Consider the following 20,765-nt stretch of genomic DNA (forward strand, 5'->3'; position numbering starts at 1 on the left):
AAAAAAAAATTGTTTATTTTCATTACAAAATGTATTACTTCCTTAGGAAGAGCTTCGAGCGTTACGTCCAGATGGAACGATTGTGACGGAGACGAGACACACGAAAGAACAAGAACGACTCTGTGACGAGGAACTTGGGAAAGACGAGGTGTGTTTATTTGAAATGTCAAAAAAAACTCTGTAATATATATAAATAGTTGGTTATAATATTGTTTAATATGCCTGTTATTAATTTTCTTTTAATTTTTTAGGCAAAGTCTTTAGCAAGCAACGAGAGCCTTGTTGAAGAAACTGGTGGCACGGAGCGACGTAAGCGCGTTGATTTAGAGCAGTCCACTGACCACATGGCGGGTGGGCTGCGTGTCGCGACACAAGTGCACTCGCGGACGCGAACCGAAGAAGGTATAGATTACTTCATAAAATATGTTTATCTACAAATTGAATTAAGTTCTTTATTTACATTACTTAATATTAATTGCAAAGTTATTATTAAGGCGGCCGATTTAATTATCGAATACCATTATATTAAAACTTTGTGTAATTACTTCATTTATATAAAAAACGAGCATTTCGTTTGAATAGTATAGTATATAGAAGACTAGCTAAATATTTTTTTGAATGTCTGTACCTGTTTTATTTATACATAATAAAACACTTTAAAAAAATGAAATGAAATTTTGAAAAATATATTAATTTATTAATTAAAAATATTTTGTTTCAGTTGAGAAGGAAGGTCAACCAAATATGGATGACGATTGGGAAAGTTTATCTGTGAGAATGCGTCGTCAACGCCGTCTACGTCATAGTGGTGAGTAGTGAAACTATTGATTTATTAGTATTACTGTCCAGCGATAGATGGCGCTAACATGTTTTCACATTTAAGTTTACAGCTTTTACGCTAGATGGCACTAAATTTTTTACTAGTAATTTATATTTTAATTTTTATTATTATTTATTTTTAATATTATCTATTAGATAGGATAAGGATAACTAGTAACTACATCTTATTTATTTTGGAACTACTAATTAATTGTATTTATTGTCTTGTTGTGAGATTCAATCACACATTCAAGATGCAAAAAGCCTTACTAATCTTTTTAATTTAAATATAAGTATTAATAATAACATAAATACAATGAGAAAATGTTTTACGACTCTATTTAAAAAAAATAATAATTGTAAGATAGCAAGATGAAGATATTTCAGGGATACATGCTTCAGGTTTCGTTTACATTTTCCACATGACATTACTTTAACTACCGCACCGTGAGATGAAGTAATTTCTTTAGCTTTTGACTACATAAATAAATAAGTATACGTTCAACCTTATAATCCAATGGGACAGCAAATCTGCCGCGACCGGAAACATTTAAAAAAAGTGCCTTATATGTGTGATACTCGTATATAATGACTCATTACGAAGTATTCCGACATTGACACCATTGTCTTTGCATAATTTAAATAGACTTAAATAATTATGCGGCATTCCTGGACATTTACAGTTGTAGGCATTTTTCATGGCTGCGTGTCATTGCGGCCGTTTTCAAACTCTTTACCTTGAACATCTTGATTTGTCGGTGCTCAGTGAATTCCTTACATAATTTAATGATTTTATAAAATAGGTAGACGCCGCCTTATGATAATGGTGGTCATAGCTATTGGCGCAGTAAGAAATATCAACTATTTCTTATGCGCTTCAAACTTACGAACTAATCGTAAGATCGCAATGTCGCTTGTCTGTTATTTGACTGGCTTAATTTTAATTATACTCACTAACTCACACTCACATTTCAAACCGGAATACATTAATACTACGTATTGCTGTACTTTTTGGCGGTATATGTGTTGAGTGTGTGCTACATCCCCTGGTAGGGTAATGTACCATGCGAATATAATAACTACATACTTAATTTTAAAGTTATTCTACTTTTGAATATAATAAAAAAATATTTATTCAAGTAACATAAGCTCAATTATAAAACAGCTTGCTTTAGTATCAAAAATAAAAAAAAATAACAGAATAATTACGAATATATAATATTCGTAATTAGAATAATAGCGGGAGATAGTAATGGATTAGATACTACGTTGTAGGTACCTACTACTATTTCTACATATACAGCTTGAACCGTAACTTTAGAGCAGTTTATATCTGCACTGCAAAAATATTTTGTTTAATTTATACATTATTAATAATTAAATAAATATATATGTAAAATTTAACAAACTACTTGCTGATGGCCCAGTCCAAGATTTGAATTAGTTCTTCATGAGCTGCAGCTTACTTAAGTAGCCATAAGACTAACGATTACTTGATCATTCTTTATAAGCGCTACTAATCAGGTTGTATTCATGTAATCTGAGTTGCTATGACTCTTATATAATATTCGCAATTAGAATAATTGCGGAAGGTAACAATACAACCTTATTTTTACATACTAAACGATTCCCAGACGAGTGAATTGGATAAAATTCATAATTATAATTTTTATTAATCTTTATAACTTATAAATTTATATTATAATCATATAGATATATCATATTATAGATAACCATATTAGATAATATACAAATTATAGTTAGACGGGTATTTGATACCTGCCCACTAACATGCTCTAGCACCTTTTAAGGTAGCCCGCTGTCGCGAATTGTTTCGCATACATTAGAATAATACGCATTACTTTGTCATGACTGCTATAGTTTATTATTGGAGGACAAATATAGACACGTTTAGTATTATTTAAATAGTATATTGATTTCTGTTTTTATAAATAAACGAGAAGCTAGATGATATAATATGTTTTGTATATGTGTTTATGACTCTTTAAATTCCCGATATAATAAATTAAATCTCAGTAATTCACTCTGGGTTGGCTTTCTACGGATACATAATGTAGAATAGCGTTGTCTGTGGATGTCAAAATATTACCGTTTAAAACCTACTTTAGTTCATTATTATTATTATAGCAATAGCTGCTGATCTTGGATTCAGAACAATTAATGGATCAGGTTAGAAAAAATTATTGAGTTTTTTGTTATTACACTCCCGCGCCTCGAAAAGCACGTAAATCCCTCGTACTTCAATATCTATGCAGGCTAGTTGTTCGCATGTTTGAGGAGGACATTATTCTTATTATTTTGAGTCTACCTCGAACATAACAACCGGCTTAAATAACAGCTTAGGTAATATTGAAAAATCATGACATAAAGTGGCAGTTTATTAGCATTCGGGTATTTCAAATATTTTTTTAAGGAATACTTGTAATAAAATCAGGGAATAACTAATATTCCCAATTTTCCCTCAATTTAAGCGGTAGCATTTATTTAGGTAGCTAGTGCTAGGAGTCTGTACAACGATAGTCAAAGTGGTTAGCATCGAACCTGTAATACCCATATATCGTTGAGTTATTGAGACTCATTAATATTGAAATAGCGTTTGATCCGTGTACAGACATACATGCAAAGGAAAATACGTGATTTTGGACTTTTTATCGAGTGAGAATCTCATTAATAGCTTATAATGGAATATATTATGTAGATTTTATACCAGATGGTGTTGCCAATTTTAAAATTGATGATTCCAACTTTAAAATATGTTAATAAAAATTAAACTCTTCAGTTTATTTAGAGACGACATTTTTATTTCTGGAGGGTAAGCGAATTGCACGTTTAAAACTTATTTATGTAACAAAATAAAAAAGGCTGGTTACAACTCATTTTACAGAAAAGACGGAACAAGTCAATGGTTGTACAAATTCTGCATTACAAAATGTTTTTACCAAAACGGGTTAAGTCACGTAAACTGTCAAGCTGTGAACGAAGGTTTAGGTTGTCCTTTGAGCAAGGAGTGTACTGGAAATGTCATCCAATGTCGTGACTAAATTTTAAGCGTTTAATCTTTATCAATTTTGTTAGTATTATTATTAAAAAAAATTAAGGCATAAATTTAGACTGTATAAGTCTTAATTAAAAAAAATCCAGATATTGTTTCCAAACAAAAATAGAATTAAGTATGTTACCAGTATCAAGTTTTTTTTATATTAAATTAATACAATTTTATTTGTTGCTTTCCAGCTATTATCATAAATCAAAAAATAAATTATAATTCACTCGGGAAGTAATTGTCGATCGTTTTTATTTTATCCCTAAGAAAAATGACTGATGGGCTACCTAATGGTCATAGACATTTGTAAATGATATAAATGACATAGACAGTATGGTACGTACTATTACAGAGTATGCATCGACAGTCTGGCAACCCCACTATGCCACACATATTCTAAGATTAGAAAGAATACAAAAAAGATTCTTATGGCATTTAGCTTTAAGTGAGGGTTTTATTATTTTTATAAAAAAAAAAACTTCCTACACAGACCGCCTAACACATTACAAAATGACTTCGTTGATTAAACGCAGAGATCTGTTAGATCTGCTGTTTTTATATAAAATTATCAACAATATAATAGACTGTCCAGAATTGCTTATAAAAATCCAACTTAGAGTTCCTGCTAGTTATCCTTGATCTCCGATAACACCCCCCTGCCCACCCTTGCGAAAAACTGTTCTTGGTGCAATTTCACCAATTCCAAGACCATGTAAACTCCTAAACCAGGTGTGTTCTTTTGTCGACATTCACGCGGATTCAAACGAAACTAGGAAGTATGTAGACAGGTATTTGGATGATAAATAGTTATATCACTTATTGGATTTTTTTATAAAATTGTTTTATTTTTTTTATTCTGTTTCTTCATTTTTTTAAGCTTCTTTTTTTGTTTTTTGTTATATATTTATACATATAATTAATCTCTACACTTAGATAATAAGTTTGTATTAATTGTTCTTGATATGTTTTAGTGTAAGTGATTGTAAGTAAACATAAAAAAAAAAATTAAAAAAAAAAATCATGTTATTTTCAGTATGTTTTATAATCATTGAGTTGAATGGTTTCAACTATATAACTATTATTGAAATATGCATATATGTTCAAGTAACACGTATTGTACTGACAATGAATACTCGTCCAGGTAAAACAGCGGAACATACGACCTTGCTTTACAATAGATTTGTTCACCGTTAATGAGTAAATATGATTAATTGATTGCCTTCGGTTCATTGTTGATGGAACGTTCTGATGTACAAGATAACTATATCGTTACATCGTTTTAAAAGCGCATTATTAATTACATTTTGTTTATTTTTTAATGATTAAACTTTTAAGCAATAATAATAGTTTTTTCATCATTCGTTAGCACTTATCCTATATATTTGGTGTCGGTGATGTATCTCCCTAACATCCATACATCTCAATTTTCTTTCTAGGAATGTGTTTACATACTATCTTGTTATTAATTTAATTCTTTACTCATATGAATTTACATTGTTATCGGTTTTTTCCTTTATCAAATACATCTCATAGCTTTATCTTGTAACCTATCGATCACTCCATCGCCTTTCATCATCATCATGTCACTTATTTCTATTTAAAACTTTTTGTCACTAGAGCTTAGTCTTCTTTTTCTCTTTGCATAAATGTCTGCTGCTGCTGCTCTTTGTATTTTGAGTTCATTCTCATCTTACAATTAATTTGGGTTTTTGACAATTTTAATTTACCTAATAAGATTTTTGGGTGACGTCCATAATAATATAATAATTAATAATCAAATATTCTGAAATAATAATCTATTAAATAAATTTTTGTGTCGCCCAGAGATACCTAGATTAGATTGATATTAAACACCAACCAAAAACATAAGTACTTGGAAATGCTTTGTTTTTAAGCTTAGATGCTTATTATTTACAAAGCATTATACCATTTCATAGTACGATAACCAATATAACTCATTTGACTATTCTCATTCAATTTTGAAAGTTAATTACTTTACATTAAAAAATCTATTTTCAATGGATACATCAATCTTTTTTACAATTGTTGTTTTATGTCGTATTCTTAAAATAAAACAATAAATACTAAGAAAGTAAAATTATTGAGTGGTTGAATAAATATTAAGAAAGTTTTTTGAATATATTATATATATATTAAAAAAAAGGATAAAGTGATAATTTTAACAAGAATAACCTAAGTATAAGTCTGTCCATTTAATTACAATATAGCTTAGAATATTTTGATTATTGTAAGAAATCCTTATAAAGATCACAATCTAGTGGACGTTCAGCCTAGAACTGGTCAAATTGGGCCGTGTCCATCAAGCACCATATATGGACAATCGTTGGGCCTACGCCGAGGTCTGAGGTCACTCTGACATGCTCAATTAGAAAAGTTTGCGACAGAATGTACCTGTCTCTAGTGTTTAATGTGCGCTTTTAAAAAATTGAATTTAACCTCAAAGGTTATTCTTAATTTGAAAATTTTGTTTTTTTTGTGTGTTACCAATATAAATAGCTTGTGAATGTTTCTATTTTATAATACTACAAAATTATAAAGTACTTTAACGTATTTATACTATTATTGTTTTTAGTTTAAAAGGTGAGATTGATATTATTTTTGATTTATTGTCTTTTAAACTATTCGTAGCAGAAAACTTGTGGTTGGAACACGTGAATCTTAACCGAAGGTTGCGGGTTTACATTTTTTTTTTAATATATAAGCTAGCGCTTGACTGTTATCACACCTGATGGAGTGATGATACAGTCTAAGATGGAGCGCGCTTGCCTAGAAGATGCCTATTCACTCTAGACTTGACGGTACCCATATTGTAGGTGGTGGGAAAAACGGAGGTCGGGAGGGTATTTCAGATCTTAGCGGTGCGTATCAGAAATGAGGAAGCAAATCGTTTCGTACGGGTGCAGATCTTTACATGCAGGCAAGCGTGTGTTTTATTTTTGCTTATAACTCATCTCGTGCTCAACAGTGAAGGAAAACACGTGATGAACCATGTATGTGTTGGAAAAAAAATCTGCCTCATATGTGTATTCACTTGCTATGCCTCTGCCTCATATGTGTATGCACATGCATTGGAGCAGCGTGGTAGAATAGGCTCTATGCGTTAGCCCGGAAGTGAGATATTTACACGCTGTTAATTTTACAGTATTTTACTTTTTGAATCTTAAATGAAACTTGCGTTAGATAGTTGAATTTAAATGGGATTTAAATAAAATCGTATTGATTTCAACTTCATTCACTTTAGCATACATTTCAGTTATTAAGCCCCGACATAACTGACATAGATTAAATGAATTCATCAAAACGATTAACATTCAACGGATTTACGTTACAAATTTGTTGAGACTCAATCCAAAAACTGAAACCAGTTTATTTACTAACAACGGAAGTAAGAATAATTTAATATAAAATATTCATACTAAAACCAATTTAAATTATTTATTGCGTGATTGATTAATCTCCGAAGATGCCAAACGCTAAATGTCGTAATAATCGTAACTTCAAATCATTGCTAAATACGGGATATTATTATTATTACAGGTTTTTATTCTACGTAACTTAACCAATAACTGCACAATAGCTTAGATGGCCTAGCGGTTAGAACAGGTTAATCTTACCAATGATTGTAGATTCAATCCGAGCTAGCAAATTTAATAATAATAGTCTGCCACATGTGTATGTCACCAGTATCTGGCGTTTGAGCAGCATGGTGGAATATGCGCCAAACCTACCACCTTAAAGGAAAGGAGTCCTTAGTCGATCAGTGAGACACTTACAGACTGTTATATTATATTTTTTAATTAAGCTATCTTTAAAAATCAAAAACTATATTTAAGTAGTCAGATATGTTGTGTATAAATCATAAAAATATTCGTAAACGTATATAATTTGAACACGTAATATCCTTAGGCAAAGTGACCTACAAATTAAAATGCAATGTATGATTTACCGCTCTACTGTCTCGTGGTGGTTAAGTAAAATGTCTTGGTTGTTTGCATCTCGCATTGACCTTCAGTAGTTTGCCAAACTTATTGACTTATGATTACGCCATAGCATGTGTGATGATGCGAGGTGCGGCCCAATCACTCCACCGTGAAACACGACGCGCGCACGTCGCTTTCATTCCGTACTAACGCGTTATCTTTTTTCAGAACAGGAAAAAGACTACGCGAAACGACCTCTGAACATTGATATTGAAGAAGAGACTCGCAAGAAAGAAACCTCTAAGTGGCTCGAGAGTCACTTCGGCAGTGAATCCCGCTCCTCCCATGACTCCATTGCAGAAGAAATAGAGGAGCCACCTGTTCCCGGGTATTATGTGAAAAGTAAACCGGACGACGAAGGCTACTACGGAAAAACATCTTCATCAGTTCCACCGGCGCCTGTGTATGGAGATCGATTGCTTCGCAAAACAAAATCATCAACGCCATCTGATGAACGACCGGTACCATCAGTAAATAGGACGGGCGGATATTTTAAAGGCGTAGCAGATTGGTCACAGCGACGTGCTAGTAAGCCAAGAATGCCAGAGCCACGTAGTTCATCCCCATCACCGCCAGTTGTACGGTCTCCATATGCTAGTAACGACCGCTTGAATGATTCCTCACCAAGACATGTGTATAGTAAGCGCGAGTCACCTCAAGGGAGAACGTCGCCTCTCATCCGGCGTCATCCACCTTCACGCGATGACTCTGCGTATGTTTCGTCGTCAACAATGCACAGTCCGCCCCGTGGCTCACCTTTTCGGCCATTAGAAACAGACCGCTCGTTCCGAGAGCCCTCAATTGAAGACGATTATCGGCCACCTGTGGCACCTGAGCGAAAACGTCAAACAAAACACAGAATTTCAGAAGAACTCCGATACGACAGTGGTTATAGGAGTTCGTCTCGGAACGACAATTCGGGTCGATCAAGAGATAGTCGTGAAGAAGCTGCCGTAGAGCCACCACCCGATTATTCACCCCCTCGAGACCGTAGAGGTAGCTCTGACAGAGACAGGACACCGCCACGCCGACGTGACCGTGACGAACGTAAACAAAATCAAAAGACTCGTTTCGCAGACAATGGACGACGTCCTTCACCCGCAAGGAAATCGGTCGGTTCGGCTATCGGTAATTCAATTAGGAAACTCGTGGGGAAGATTCGCTCAGCGTCAGCAGAGCGGCGGTCCCGGTGGCGCAATTCACGCACGCCGTCGCCGGAACATTCTTCGCGCACGTATAAACAGTACGGCGGTGAACTGGCGCCCCCCAACGGCCCCCCGCACCGGTACTACCTCGGAGAGGACCCTTTTGCGCCCAGCATCTACGGCCGCGAACACAAGTACGAGGGCAGTCCGAGACGAGCCGCAGCTGTTGACAGCCGTGACCACCGTGACAACCGTGAAAGGTGAGACAATTTTAATTAAAAATATTCAACAAATAAAAAAATAACATACAAAGAACTGATAGGACCACTTAATTTTATAGAGCTATAAATATATATTTTACGAAACAGTGTTAACAAGCATTATTTTTTTATTAACAATGCCCACTTGTTTATTATCTCAACCTTAAATAGAATCTTGTCCTACAAAGATCCATGCCACTCCTACACTGATAGAAACCATGCATAACATTTAATTATTGCTTCTTGTTTTGTAATTATCATAAAGTTATAGGCCGAAAAATTTTGTAATTTTTTTACGTAAAAAATATATATTTTTCAACAAAGACTGCTTAATTGTTAGTTAATTAACTTCCAGTATATATAGCAAAGAAGATAAGATAAATAACAAAGATATATTGTTTATACTCTATAATCTTTTGTTAAGAAAACAAACAACAATTACTATTTGTCTATTTTTCTTTTGGTCCACTTGTCATTAATTTCCTCTGTTTTACTACCTTCATCGCATAGCCATTCCTAGAATTTTAAAAAAATACGATTAATGTATACTTAAATAATCGAAACACAATTGTTAATTTTCTGTCAAACTAATTAAATGATTACACGATATGTTATATATTATCTATTTAAAAATGTGTAACATAAATTATATTTGTAATTATATTATATTTAAGTAATTAATCATTGTAATGTCAAAAAAATAAAATAACAATTCATTTTTAAAATCTAAATGCAATCTATAAATTATTTATATTATTTATCGTGTCCCGTAATTATACTGCGGGTTTCACGTTTATGAAAGTAATTGTTGATTTATTAAGTATAACAATATATTGTGAATCTATAACTAGTTTCATACAAGGTTACAAAATATATCAATGCAATAAATATATTTAGTGTTGACAAGGAACTTGTATATAGGGTATGTAGTCACAAGTAAATATGTTTATTTATTAATATATATATTATTATGTGTTTTTCTTATTTATTACGAAGCCAACGATATATACTAAGAAATACATTTTTTAATGCGTATGTATTGTACAGATTTCATAAACGAGTGAAATTAGTAATCTATAAATCAAAACCTAAAATAAGACTAAATGTAAGAAACAAAGAAAAGAAAAAACAAATATTTAAATTTAACTTAACTGAAATATTAATTGAATTGAATATGTAAGAGGATTTCTTAAACTTTTTATGATTCTAAAGTAATGCGAAAGTTGAAAATTGTTAAATTTTTAAATAAAAACTGTTTTGGCTAATTTCATCCTGTGATACAAATATACTGAAAAATTATGAATAGATTTTAATAAGCGAATACTTTGTATAAACTAGATGATGGTGATATTCCGATGATTTTGCTATTTTAAAAGCCGAGATGGCCTAGTGGTTAGAACGCGTGAATCTTAACCGATGATCGTGGGTTCAAACCCGGGCAAGCACCACTGAATTTTCATGTGCTTAATTTGTGTTTATAATTCTTCTCGTGCTTGACGTTGAAGGAAAACATCGTGAGGAAACCTGCGTGTGTCTAATTTCATTGAAATTCTGCCACATGTGTATTCCAACCAATCTGCATTGGAGCAGCGTGGTGGAATAAGCTCCAAACTTTCTCCTCAAAAGGGAGAGTAGGCCTTAGCCCAGCGTGGGACATTAACAGGCTGTTACTGTTTGATATTTGTCGGTAAAATTGTGCATCTATCTTAATTCAAGCCTTAATAGCACCGTCGTTTATGAATCGCCTGAGGCTTTTGTAAAATGTCCATCTACCAACCCATGCCTAATACAAGCTTTATACTTAATTGGAAAGGAAATTTATAGGAAAAAATAGACACTGGTAAAATTCTGTTTGTTTAATTATGTTATTACTATCTATAAAAAATCAAGAAGGGCTGATATATTTTGAAATTTATAAAAAAAATATTGCAAGCGGAAGGTTGAACGATTGGTTGTGGTTTCGAGAATTTTTCCTCGTGGTCACATTCTTGCTATTGTAATGTATATTACAATTTATAATCACCACAACGACGTAGTTGCTTAGAATTATAAATTAGTGAGCTATACTTTATACTCGGTATTTAACATTTATGAGATAAAACAATCGTTCATTCCATTTGAAACATAATTTAGCAATGTTTTTAATAATAATATAATTTGATAAAATATTTAGTTTGGCATAGTTTTTACTTTAAATGAAGTTCAGTGGTTGAAGCCTAAAATAAAATTATAAAAACGTTTTTAATAACGAACAAAATTTACTGTTACACATATTAAATTGTATATATATATATATATATATATATATATATATATATATATATATATAACCTTAGATTTACATATTCCATTAGATTAGGTAATGGCACTGGCTACATTAAGTATTACAAACAGTTCTTTATATTAAATTATATAATATTATTATATATTTTATAATATTAATACTGATTAAAGTGTGTGCTAATTTTCAGCTAAACTGGCTCAAAGTTCAAATGCCATATTTATCCCGTATTACCAGGAGAAATTAAATAAAATCATATATTGCAATAATTCATTAGGATATTTTATGCATTCCCAATTAGTATAACCGTAGCGAAAATACCGGAAAACTTTCTTTTTGTTATGGAAAATATAATATGTAAATATATAACAAAACACATTTTGCACACTTTCAAAAGTTGCTTATTTTGAAACTGGCGACCAAGTTGCATACTAATTAATCTGTTTTTATCCATATTCTATAATCGTTTAAGGAAATTGTTTAACTGGATCTTCGGACTCTTCGGATCTTCATTATAGAGAGAAAGCTTGTGACTGTTTTTATTTATAAAATAAAGTTGATTATGTATGTAATCGTATTTATCAAAAACAAAATAAAAGTGAACTTTATTTAAGTAGGCTCTTTTCGGGTCGATCACGAAGGTTCTTATGAATATAGATTCTAGCGAGAAGAACCAGCAAGAATACTATATATAAATAATTGAATCTATATATATATATATATATATATATATATATATATATATATATATATATATATATATATGTAGGTGATTTCTTTAGTAAGTAGTTAAAATAGTTATTGCCAATTTAATAGTATTCAAAAAATTAAAAACATCGCCTTTTAAATCAATCAAATCATTGTCTTACCTCCGTCAACTTGAGGCGATATTTTCCGGCATACATATCTTGCCATTTAATTCTGTAGTTGTCCATGGGTTTACCAATTATGGTTAAACGTGTTTTCTCGACAAAACAGCCCTTATTTAGCCTACAAACGTTGAGTCAGTCGTATTTGTCTGGTGAAACAGTCAGTTAACACGAACTATCGGTCGGTAATGAATAATGACTCACTACGAAATGAACAGGTGTTTGAGATGTCGTTTGATGTAGATTAGTTTATGAGAAGTATCATTGTGTGATGTCAATTATGCAGTTTCCTGGTTGTTTGATAATGTATATGACGTTTGAAGTCTTACAAAAAATGTCACTTAAAATTTGGTTGCGATTGTGACGTATTATTTCTAAATCTTCGAGTCTAATGACCGCCTTGTTTTTGTATCGCTTGTGTATCTTAGTAACATGTTTTGATATTTATCTTTAGTAGGGTTTAGTAACAAGCTGATTTGCCGGCGTTTTAGCACACGTAAACAAAGCCAGGTTGTTAGTCGTGTGGGTGGAGAATCCCCATTGAAACCAATTACGTTTTAAAACACAAGATTACATGTTTTTATGATACAAGAGACAACAATGAACGTGCGTGGGTCGTCTTGTCTTTTGATCACGATATTCAAATAAAATCTTAATGAACGATTGTTTTATGGCATTACAGGGGTCAGTACTCGAGCACTCTCGGCCGCTTCAGTCACTCAACGAGCAGATTGAACCCTAACGGTGTAGCTGACGAAGATTACACACGCAGTGCCCAAACTTTACCGAGAAAATTACACGACCGTAAAGAGAAAACCACCGAGAAGCCAAGTTCCAGTAAGTACTGGCAACGGCTCACATCCAACAAACGGTCTACTAGTGCCATTAATATACCGAATAACGTTTCGTCATCGCCCGAAGGAAAAGTAAACGGGTATACGCCTGGTCCGCCCAAGCCGGCGCGGACCTACAAAGGTCTAAACAGAAGTAAGAGTTTTGCTATGGGAGCTCCTGAACAAGAGACTCATCCACGTTACGTAACAGGAATGAGCCGAAACTATTCTACGATGTATAAATCAAATCCCCACTTGAGCCGACTTGATGAAACACCGGAGCAGCTGAAGAGTCCCGGAATCGTGTCGATAATCAATCGTAGCCAGCGTGATCTAGCCGATGCGGTTTCTCGCGAAACCGAGCGTAGACGTGACGGATTATTTGGTGCACGATACGGCAAGACGACACCGATAAGTAATGGCCACACGAACGGATATAATAAATCGTACGATGAAACAGATAAAAAGAAGATATTTCTCAAAGGCCTCCGCGAAAGAGCCCCTGAATTGTATCAAACGTTACACGCGGACGACGAATCCGACGGTAGTAGATTATCTTCAAGATACGGCACTCCATCGCCACATTACAAGGAACGGATATCGGAGGAACGAAAAATACCATTGTATAAAACTGAATCATTGAACAGGGAGACGAGTCCTTTTGTATCTCGTTTGGAGACCAGAATTAAGTCACCAGTGAATCGGCGAGAGAGTAATAGTAGTGACAACTTTTCAGAAACTTATCGATACACTACTCGCTCGGGTGATCCAGAGCGTCCCAGCGTCACCGATACTGTTGAAACAGTTAGTAAAAAGATTATACCGTCCAGAGATGGCCGTTCGAAGGAGATTATCGAGTCTAGAGAAGTGAACTCGGTGACAAAGAGTCGGGGCTACAAAGAACCTCCCGCCGTTAAGTACTATGAAAACGGTATACGCAACTCGCAAGGCTATGAGTCGAGGAACGGAGCTGCGCCTCTTTATACAGAAAGAAGAAGAAGTAATTATAAGGTGTCTGAAAAAGTTAGAGATTATTAATTAACGTGAACGATATAAATTTAATTTTGCCATATTTTTCATACAACATATTTGTGTCACATAGACTGAAATGTTAAATCGCATCACACTAGTTTAAGTTTGTCATTAACTGCATTCGTTAACATTTTATTGTTAATTTAATGTTAGTTGCTTCATGTAAAAAGTCATAGAGCTTTACTAATTTTATTTTATCTGAAATAAGTGATCTAATTCCGTCCAGGATAATTAAACGATTATTTTATACATATTAACCTTATTGAAGGTTTTAATGATTTGTGAGTTATATCATAATTTTTATAACAATTTAAATCGATATAATTATTGAATAGGAATTAATAAATGTATTCATTAAATAAATATTGTGTTAATGAACACTAAAATATGTGTTTGTTTCAATTAAATTATGTTATCATCTGATAATTTTCTCGAGAGATATTTTACTAGAAAGGATGTAGGTGCAATTAAAGTACATACGTACATTTTTATTGGTTTAACCGAGCGTTTGAATCCACTACCTCGACGTACATGCCTTAGCCATTTTACTAACGTTGCAGAGAGACTGTGTCAGTGATTATAATTGAATGCAATAAGAAAATATATCTAATGCTACCAGGGTAACAGATACTACAAGGAGTATTTAATGTTTGTTCGGAAACTAAAGGGAAATTTAAAATTTAAATCTAGTTTTAAAAGCCCAAGTAGTAATTACGTAATAAAATTCGTGTTTTAGATTCGTATAATGCATTAAAATGAATACGTCGCATACTTTTAAAATATTTAATTTCTGTCGCGTTAACGTTTTACATCATACTTAAACCAATAAAACATATATTTTTAAGTATGGAGCTATTTATTCAAGTGTTCTTTAAATATTCAATGATTATTAAACATGAATAAGCTATACTTCAATGTTAAATTACATTTAACAATTAAAGGAAATTATTGTTGACTAGCTGTGCCGCGGTGCCACCCGTGTGTAACTTAAAGAAATCACTAAGAGCAGACTTATAAAATTTCAGTAAATACAATATTTTTAGTTTTATTTTTGATAGTATTTATTGTTTTTCGCCGAACCCGGATCTAGATAGGGAAACGTACAATTAACCATGAGAAAAACAGTATTCCCTTAATAAATGTCTATTCTAATCTATTTCGACATACTTGGATGTCTTTCCCTGTGCTTTATTTATTGTGACTACAAACGATACCTTCACAGAAAAGTGTGTCCTTTTAAAACTGATGAGTAAATATGTGTATTTAAAAAATAAGTACTTATTATCAACTAGCTGACTAAGTATAAATATAAAAAAAACAATGAGAAAAAAAATATTTGTGACGACGAAACGAAATACCTATCTAACCTGTAAACTTTAACTTACAAAGTTATTTACAAAGAAATGTGATTTAAATGTATTATGTTTTTTTTTAAATCCGTTATATGTACAGTTTTTTTTAATAAGTCACTACCAAAATATAAAACAAACGAATAAAGACAGAAGTTTATCAGGTCCCTGTTACCAAGGAGCGCCGTGCGTCTCCGAAATACCTGCGTTCATTGCATATAACTTAACGTTATAGGCAACAGCGCGGCAGTCAGCGCACTTTACATATACGCGTGGGCACGTTTAAATTCGACATATCCCAGCATAAGCTGAACCCTATTTGATACGATTGCTCATATATATTTGAGCCCAACTTACATTGGATTCTAATCTTTTCTTTTCTTTTAAATTATGACTTTATTTTGTTCCTATATACTTTCAATCATCATCATTTTACAGATAATCATTTATAAGTAGCAAAAGTTTCAGCCAATTTAACTAAAAAGTTATTTTTACATAACATTTTTTTTAATAAATAAATATTTATTTAATAAATAATACATGATTCTTTAAATTTACATAGTAGGTTTTCACTGAACAAAAAGTTCAAAGTTTCTTTTAAATTATGACTTTATTTTGTTCCTATATACTTTCAATCATCATCATTTTACAGATAATCATTTATAAGTAGCTAAAGTTTCAGCCAATTTAACTAAAAGGTTATTTTTACATAACATTTTTTTAATAAATAAATATTTATTTAATAAATAATACATGATTCTTTAAATTTACATAGTAGGTTTTCACTGAACAAAAAGACCTAGTTTAGGCCTGGTTGGAGTCGGCAAATTAAAATTTTGAAGAAAGGATTAAAATAATTTATACATATAATATAGAGCTACTCGTTAAGTATTATTAGTTATACATCGTTCGCGAATGGAAAGTCATTGAAGTTGAAAGCGAAATAATGTTACGTGGCCAAATTTACGGAAATTGGTAATACCTACCTATTCGAAAATTGTACACAAATAAGTTAGATTTTAATTTAGTTTCGGAAGGGGAAACGAGTTAACAATTACCAATATTTTGTTTTTAATAAATCAAACATTCGAACAAAGGTATTATGAATAAATTACTAAAATAATAATATTAATTATAATATCTCCCAGGCCGATTTCGGCTACGGCGGCCAATCTTAAGAGTGATTAGCCAACTACGCAGAAGATATTATAGTACACAAGTGTGTGCTCAAACACAGGTGTTCTCTATTACTCTAACTCTCATAATCCGATGGGACGGTAATCCGACACGACTGGAAAGAGTTCAGGCGCAAGACCAACGGCTTAACGTGCTTTCCGAGGCACGGGAGTTTACTTCCAACTTCCAGACTGCTCCGGGCTGCTACTGAGAATTTTTCAGACAAAAAACCCAATAACTGTTTACTGGCCCGACCTAGGAATTGAACCCAGGACCTTCAAGTCTGCGGCCTTACATCAAGCCACTAGACCAACGAGGAAGTCAATAAAAATAATATTCGTAATATCAAGAGAATTATTTATAAATTGGCAAGTGACATCTGGCGGAACTTATAGAATTTTTAAGTACGTTTGTTATAACCTAATAGTGCTATCATTATAACGTAGATGGCGTTACAAAAATAAATATTTAGTTATGCAGTTGCAAGGAAATATCAGCCTTAAAAATTTATTATTCGTCTGTTTACATAATGTTTTATTTTATTGGTATTACACTTTATTAATTTTATATTTGAGTTTATGATTTATTTTGTTAATTTCTTCACACTTCAACGTTTTTTCAATAAATATTCATTCCGAGATTATTTTAATGGGAGTAAATTTTTTTGAAAAAAAAATAATTGGCTTTATTTCTTGTGTGTCATGTCTGTGTCGATTTTAAATCGATGTTAATGTTTATTTTGTAAAATATAGGAAAATCAGCTTAGATTCGAAAAATCTACTGGCGCGCCTTGGGCACTGACTCCGCAGGCCGACTCGAATGGGGTGACGGCAAACAGCATGAGCTCTCTTATGCCGTAGCCGCACTATTCCTTCGTTGCTAATATATATATATTATTAACGTAACTGTTTTTTATTTATTTTACTTCATATTTGTTTATTGGTTTTCTTTAGCTATAAATACAGAGTATGAAGAGTAATAATATAATAATAATAATGTCCTCCAGACCGATTTCGGCCACAGCGGCTAATCTCAAGAGAGATTAGCCAATTACGCAGGAGATATTATAGCCCAAGTGTGTGCGCTAACACAGGTGCACTCTCTATTCCCTAACTCTCATAATCCGATGGGACGGCAATCCGACACGACCGGAAAGAGTTCAGGCACAGGAACAACGGCTTTACGTTCCGAGGCACGGGAATATGCACACTTCCAACTTCCAGACTCCGGCCTGCTACTGAGTATTTTCTGGCAGAAAAACCTAATAACTTTTTATTGGCCCGACCTGCGAATTGAACCCACGACTTTCAGGTCTGTGGTCTTATAAAAAGTCACTAGACCAACGAGGCAGTCAATATGAAGAGTATGAACACAATAAAGAGTATCTTATTGGTATGTATAAGGTATATTTTGATTTATTTTTCAGCAATCCAAATTATTGCTATTTGGCGTTAGATAAAGTAGGTGGTACCCGTCCAGATACGTCTGCTCAAAGCCCGATCATTGTTTTATATAAGGTACTGATACTTATATATACCTATATAAAAAGATGATCACACACAACGAGCTCTTAAGATTAAAATATTCAAATATTGTGAAGGCTAAATTATAGGTATAATTGTTATGCTGATATATGATTATTGCATTAACTTGATTCTATTTATAATTTATTTCATCAAGAAAATACAAATTATCTATGATCTTGACAAATTATAATGACAATGAAAATTAATTTTAACGACCAAACAATAACAGTTCTCATACAACAACAGGTATATCTTATGATTGTTGTTCTTTAATGATGTTCATAATTACATATCATTGCGATTAATGTAGTAATATGAATAGCGACAACCTATAGCTTGTCATCTAATAACTAGTAATACACAGAGGCAAATAAATTAATAATATTGTGGTTTTTCTTATCAAACATGAGACGTTTTGCAAATGATACCCTACAAACTGGGGGATTGGTGATGTGCGATTTTACCCATTAAACCTCTGCTATGCTCATGATTGGAAAGGCTCGTCTTATATGTGAGAACTTTTTTTTCTGCACCCAGAGATGAACACTTCTCTGGTTTTTATGATAAATTGGAATGTATCTGTATTCATGTTGCATTATTATTGTTGAGGGATTATTTCTTATTAGAACAAAGGAGCTGGTCCAGGATGTCATCGTAGACGAAGTGATTGCCGTTGGGCTTTTAGTGAATATTCCGGCACGCTCGGCGTCGGTGAGTCCCAATACTGACATTACCATTGCGTTTATCCAGCGAGATAAAAAACGGTGTCGTGGTATGTAATTTTAAAATTTTTAATATAAATAGATTTTATACCTGATAATATATTATTCTTATTTTTCCATGATCTAATGCCGTGGTTTGCCCAGTGGCTGAGATTCGAGCATAGTCATTATTATTAATTGAGGAAAATGTATTTTAATGTTTCGAACCAATTAGTTTTTTTTATAACAATATAGTTCGTTAATAGCTTCAAAAGAAAATCGAGTGACAAACGGAAGATGAAGAGGTACTGAATTGTTTCGTCTTTGCCCATTTATATATAGATTAATGCATTACGTTGATGATAAGATAACGTTGAACTTTAAACTAGACAGATAAGTAATATCAGTATGATTAGCTGTTTATAGTTGTCTTTTTTGTTTGTAAACATGAGTATGCATTCATTTATTCATTGCTACTAGATATTGTTACGATCAGAGCTTCACAAAATCTTGTTATTTATTTGGATTTTTTTTTATGTTTGCATAAGAACCAATTGTCTATGGTAATAGTGAATATCAATGGATAAAGCGAATGATGATGATGGCCGACTGGTGTCGATTTTGTAGCACGAATTGTCTAGTCATTTAATGTAACTTAAACTATAGCTGTCTCTTTCGCGTGGATGAGATAAAAAGTATAGCCCGTATTGGTTATGAAATTTGTTCCGAAATTATGTCCTAGAATTCCTGCATCATTGTCTTGTTTTGTAATAGACTTATTAAAAAATACTATATATTACGTAATGTAGCATGACTAAAATATACGGATATCATTTTTTTTATTGTTTCACGGTCAAATGTTGTTCGAGTATAATGGACGCTATTGCACTTTAACTATTATAGATTGATTAATTTTTTTCTTATAAAATGAATAGGCCACCTGATTGTTAATGTTCACCACCATTGGGCCTGTAAGAAATATTAACTATTCTTTACAACGCCAATGCACCACTGACCTGGCTCACTGGTTCAAACCAGAAAGAAAAGAATACTAAGTATTGCTGTATAGCGGTAGAATGTGTGATAACTGGGTGGCAAACAGTAACAATATTAGAAGTGAAGGCCTAGACGAGGTATCCGGGCCTTGAACTTTTTAAAAAAAACTTAAAAGATTTTCCAAATAGACTTTCAGATTTTTGTCCCAGTCGTCCGTTTATGATACATATTAAAGTCCAATTATTACGTTGTTAAGTGAATGTCATTTATCCTGTGACTTCAATTATATAACAATAACATGTATAAGGCAGCCTTGAGCTGATGTTGCAGCGTCATATGGAATCAGCTGGATCCTCAACTCATCAACTTATAATAAAGAAATCGTGTTTGAGCTAATTGCAATTTTACCCCTATGAAATCAGGAGAGTCATCCAGTATATTGTATTTACACGGAGTCAATAATTTTGAACTACTAAAAATTAAAAACATGTATAATCATATCATATACCGTTTCAAGTATGTTCATAACAGTGAAAACTATTTGTTGAGGTTTATTAATATTATACGTAAGAAAAGTATGTTACGGTAGTTTTAATTGACTTTAGAGAATATTGTTACAAATAAATAATGTTAAAATAAAGGTTGCATAGATTGTTAATGTTGTATGTAGTTTTGTTAGAAGAAACGACGTTAAGTTTATGTTGTTTTAATAA

General features: G+C 32.6%; 1 protein-coding gene across 2 annotated transcripts in view; it reads left to right on the forward strand.

Annotated features, from left to right (window-relative positions):
* LOC126773733 (serine/arginine repetitive matrix protein 2) overlaps nucleotides 1–14,692 on the forward strand; it is a 119,219-nt gene extending 104,527 nt beyond the window's left edge. For both annotated transcript variants that reach the window (XM_050494842.1, XM_050494841.1), the window contains 5 exons: nucleotides 47–148; nucleotides 252–402; nucleotides 722–808; nucleotides 8,053–9,289; nucleotides 13,122–14,692. In XM_050494842.1, the coding sequence (XP_050350799.1) occupies nucleotides 47–148; nucleotides 252–402; nucleotides 722–808; nucleotides 8,053–9,289; nucleotides 13,122–14,310 (2,766 nt within the window). In that variant the 3' untranslated portion in view covers nucleotides 14,311–14,692. The remainder of the gene's footprint in view (nucleotides 1–46; nucleotides 149–251; nucleotides 403–721; nucleotides 809–8,052; nucleotides 9,290–13,121) is intronic.
* The last annotated feature ends 6,073 nt before the right edge of the window (nucleotides 14,693–20,765 follow it).

Source organism: Nymphalis io, chromosome 15 (assembly GCF_905147045.1).
Source record: "Nymphalis io chromosome 15, ilAglIoxx1.1, whole genome shotgun sequence".
Lineage (NCBI taxonomy): Eukaryota > Metazoa > Arthropoda > Insecta > Lepidoptera > Nymphalidae > Nymphalis > Nymphalis io.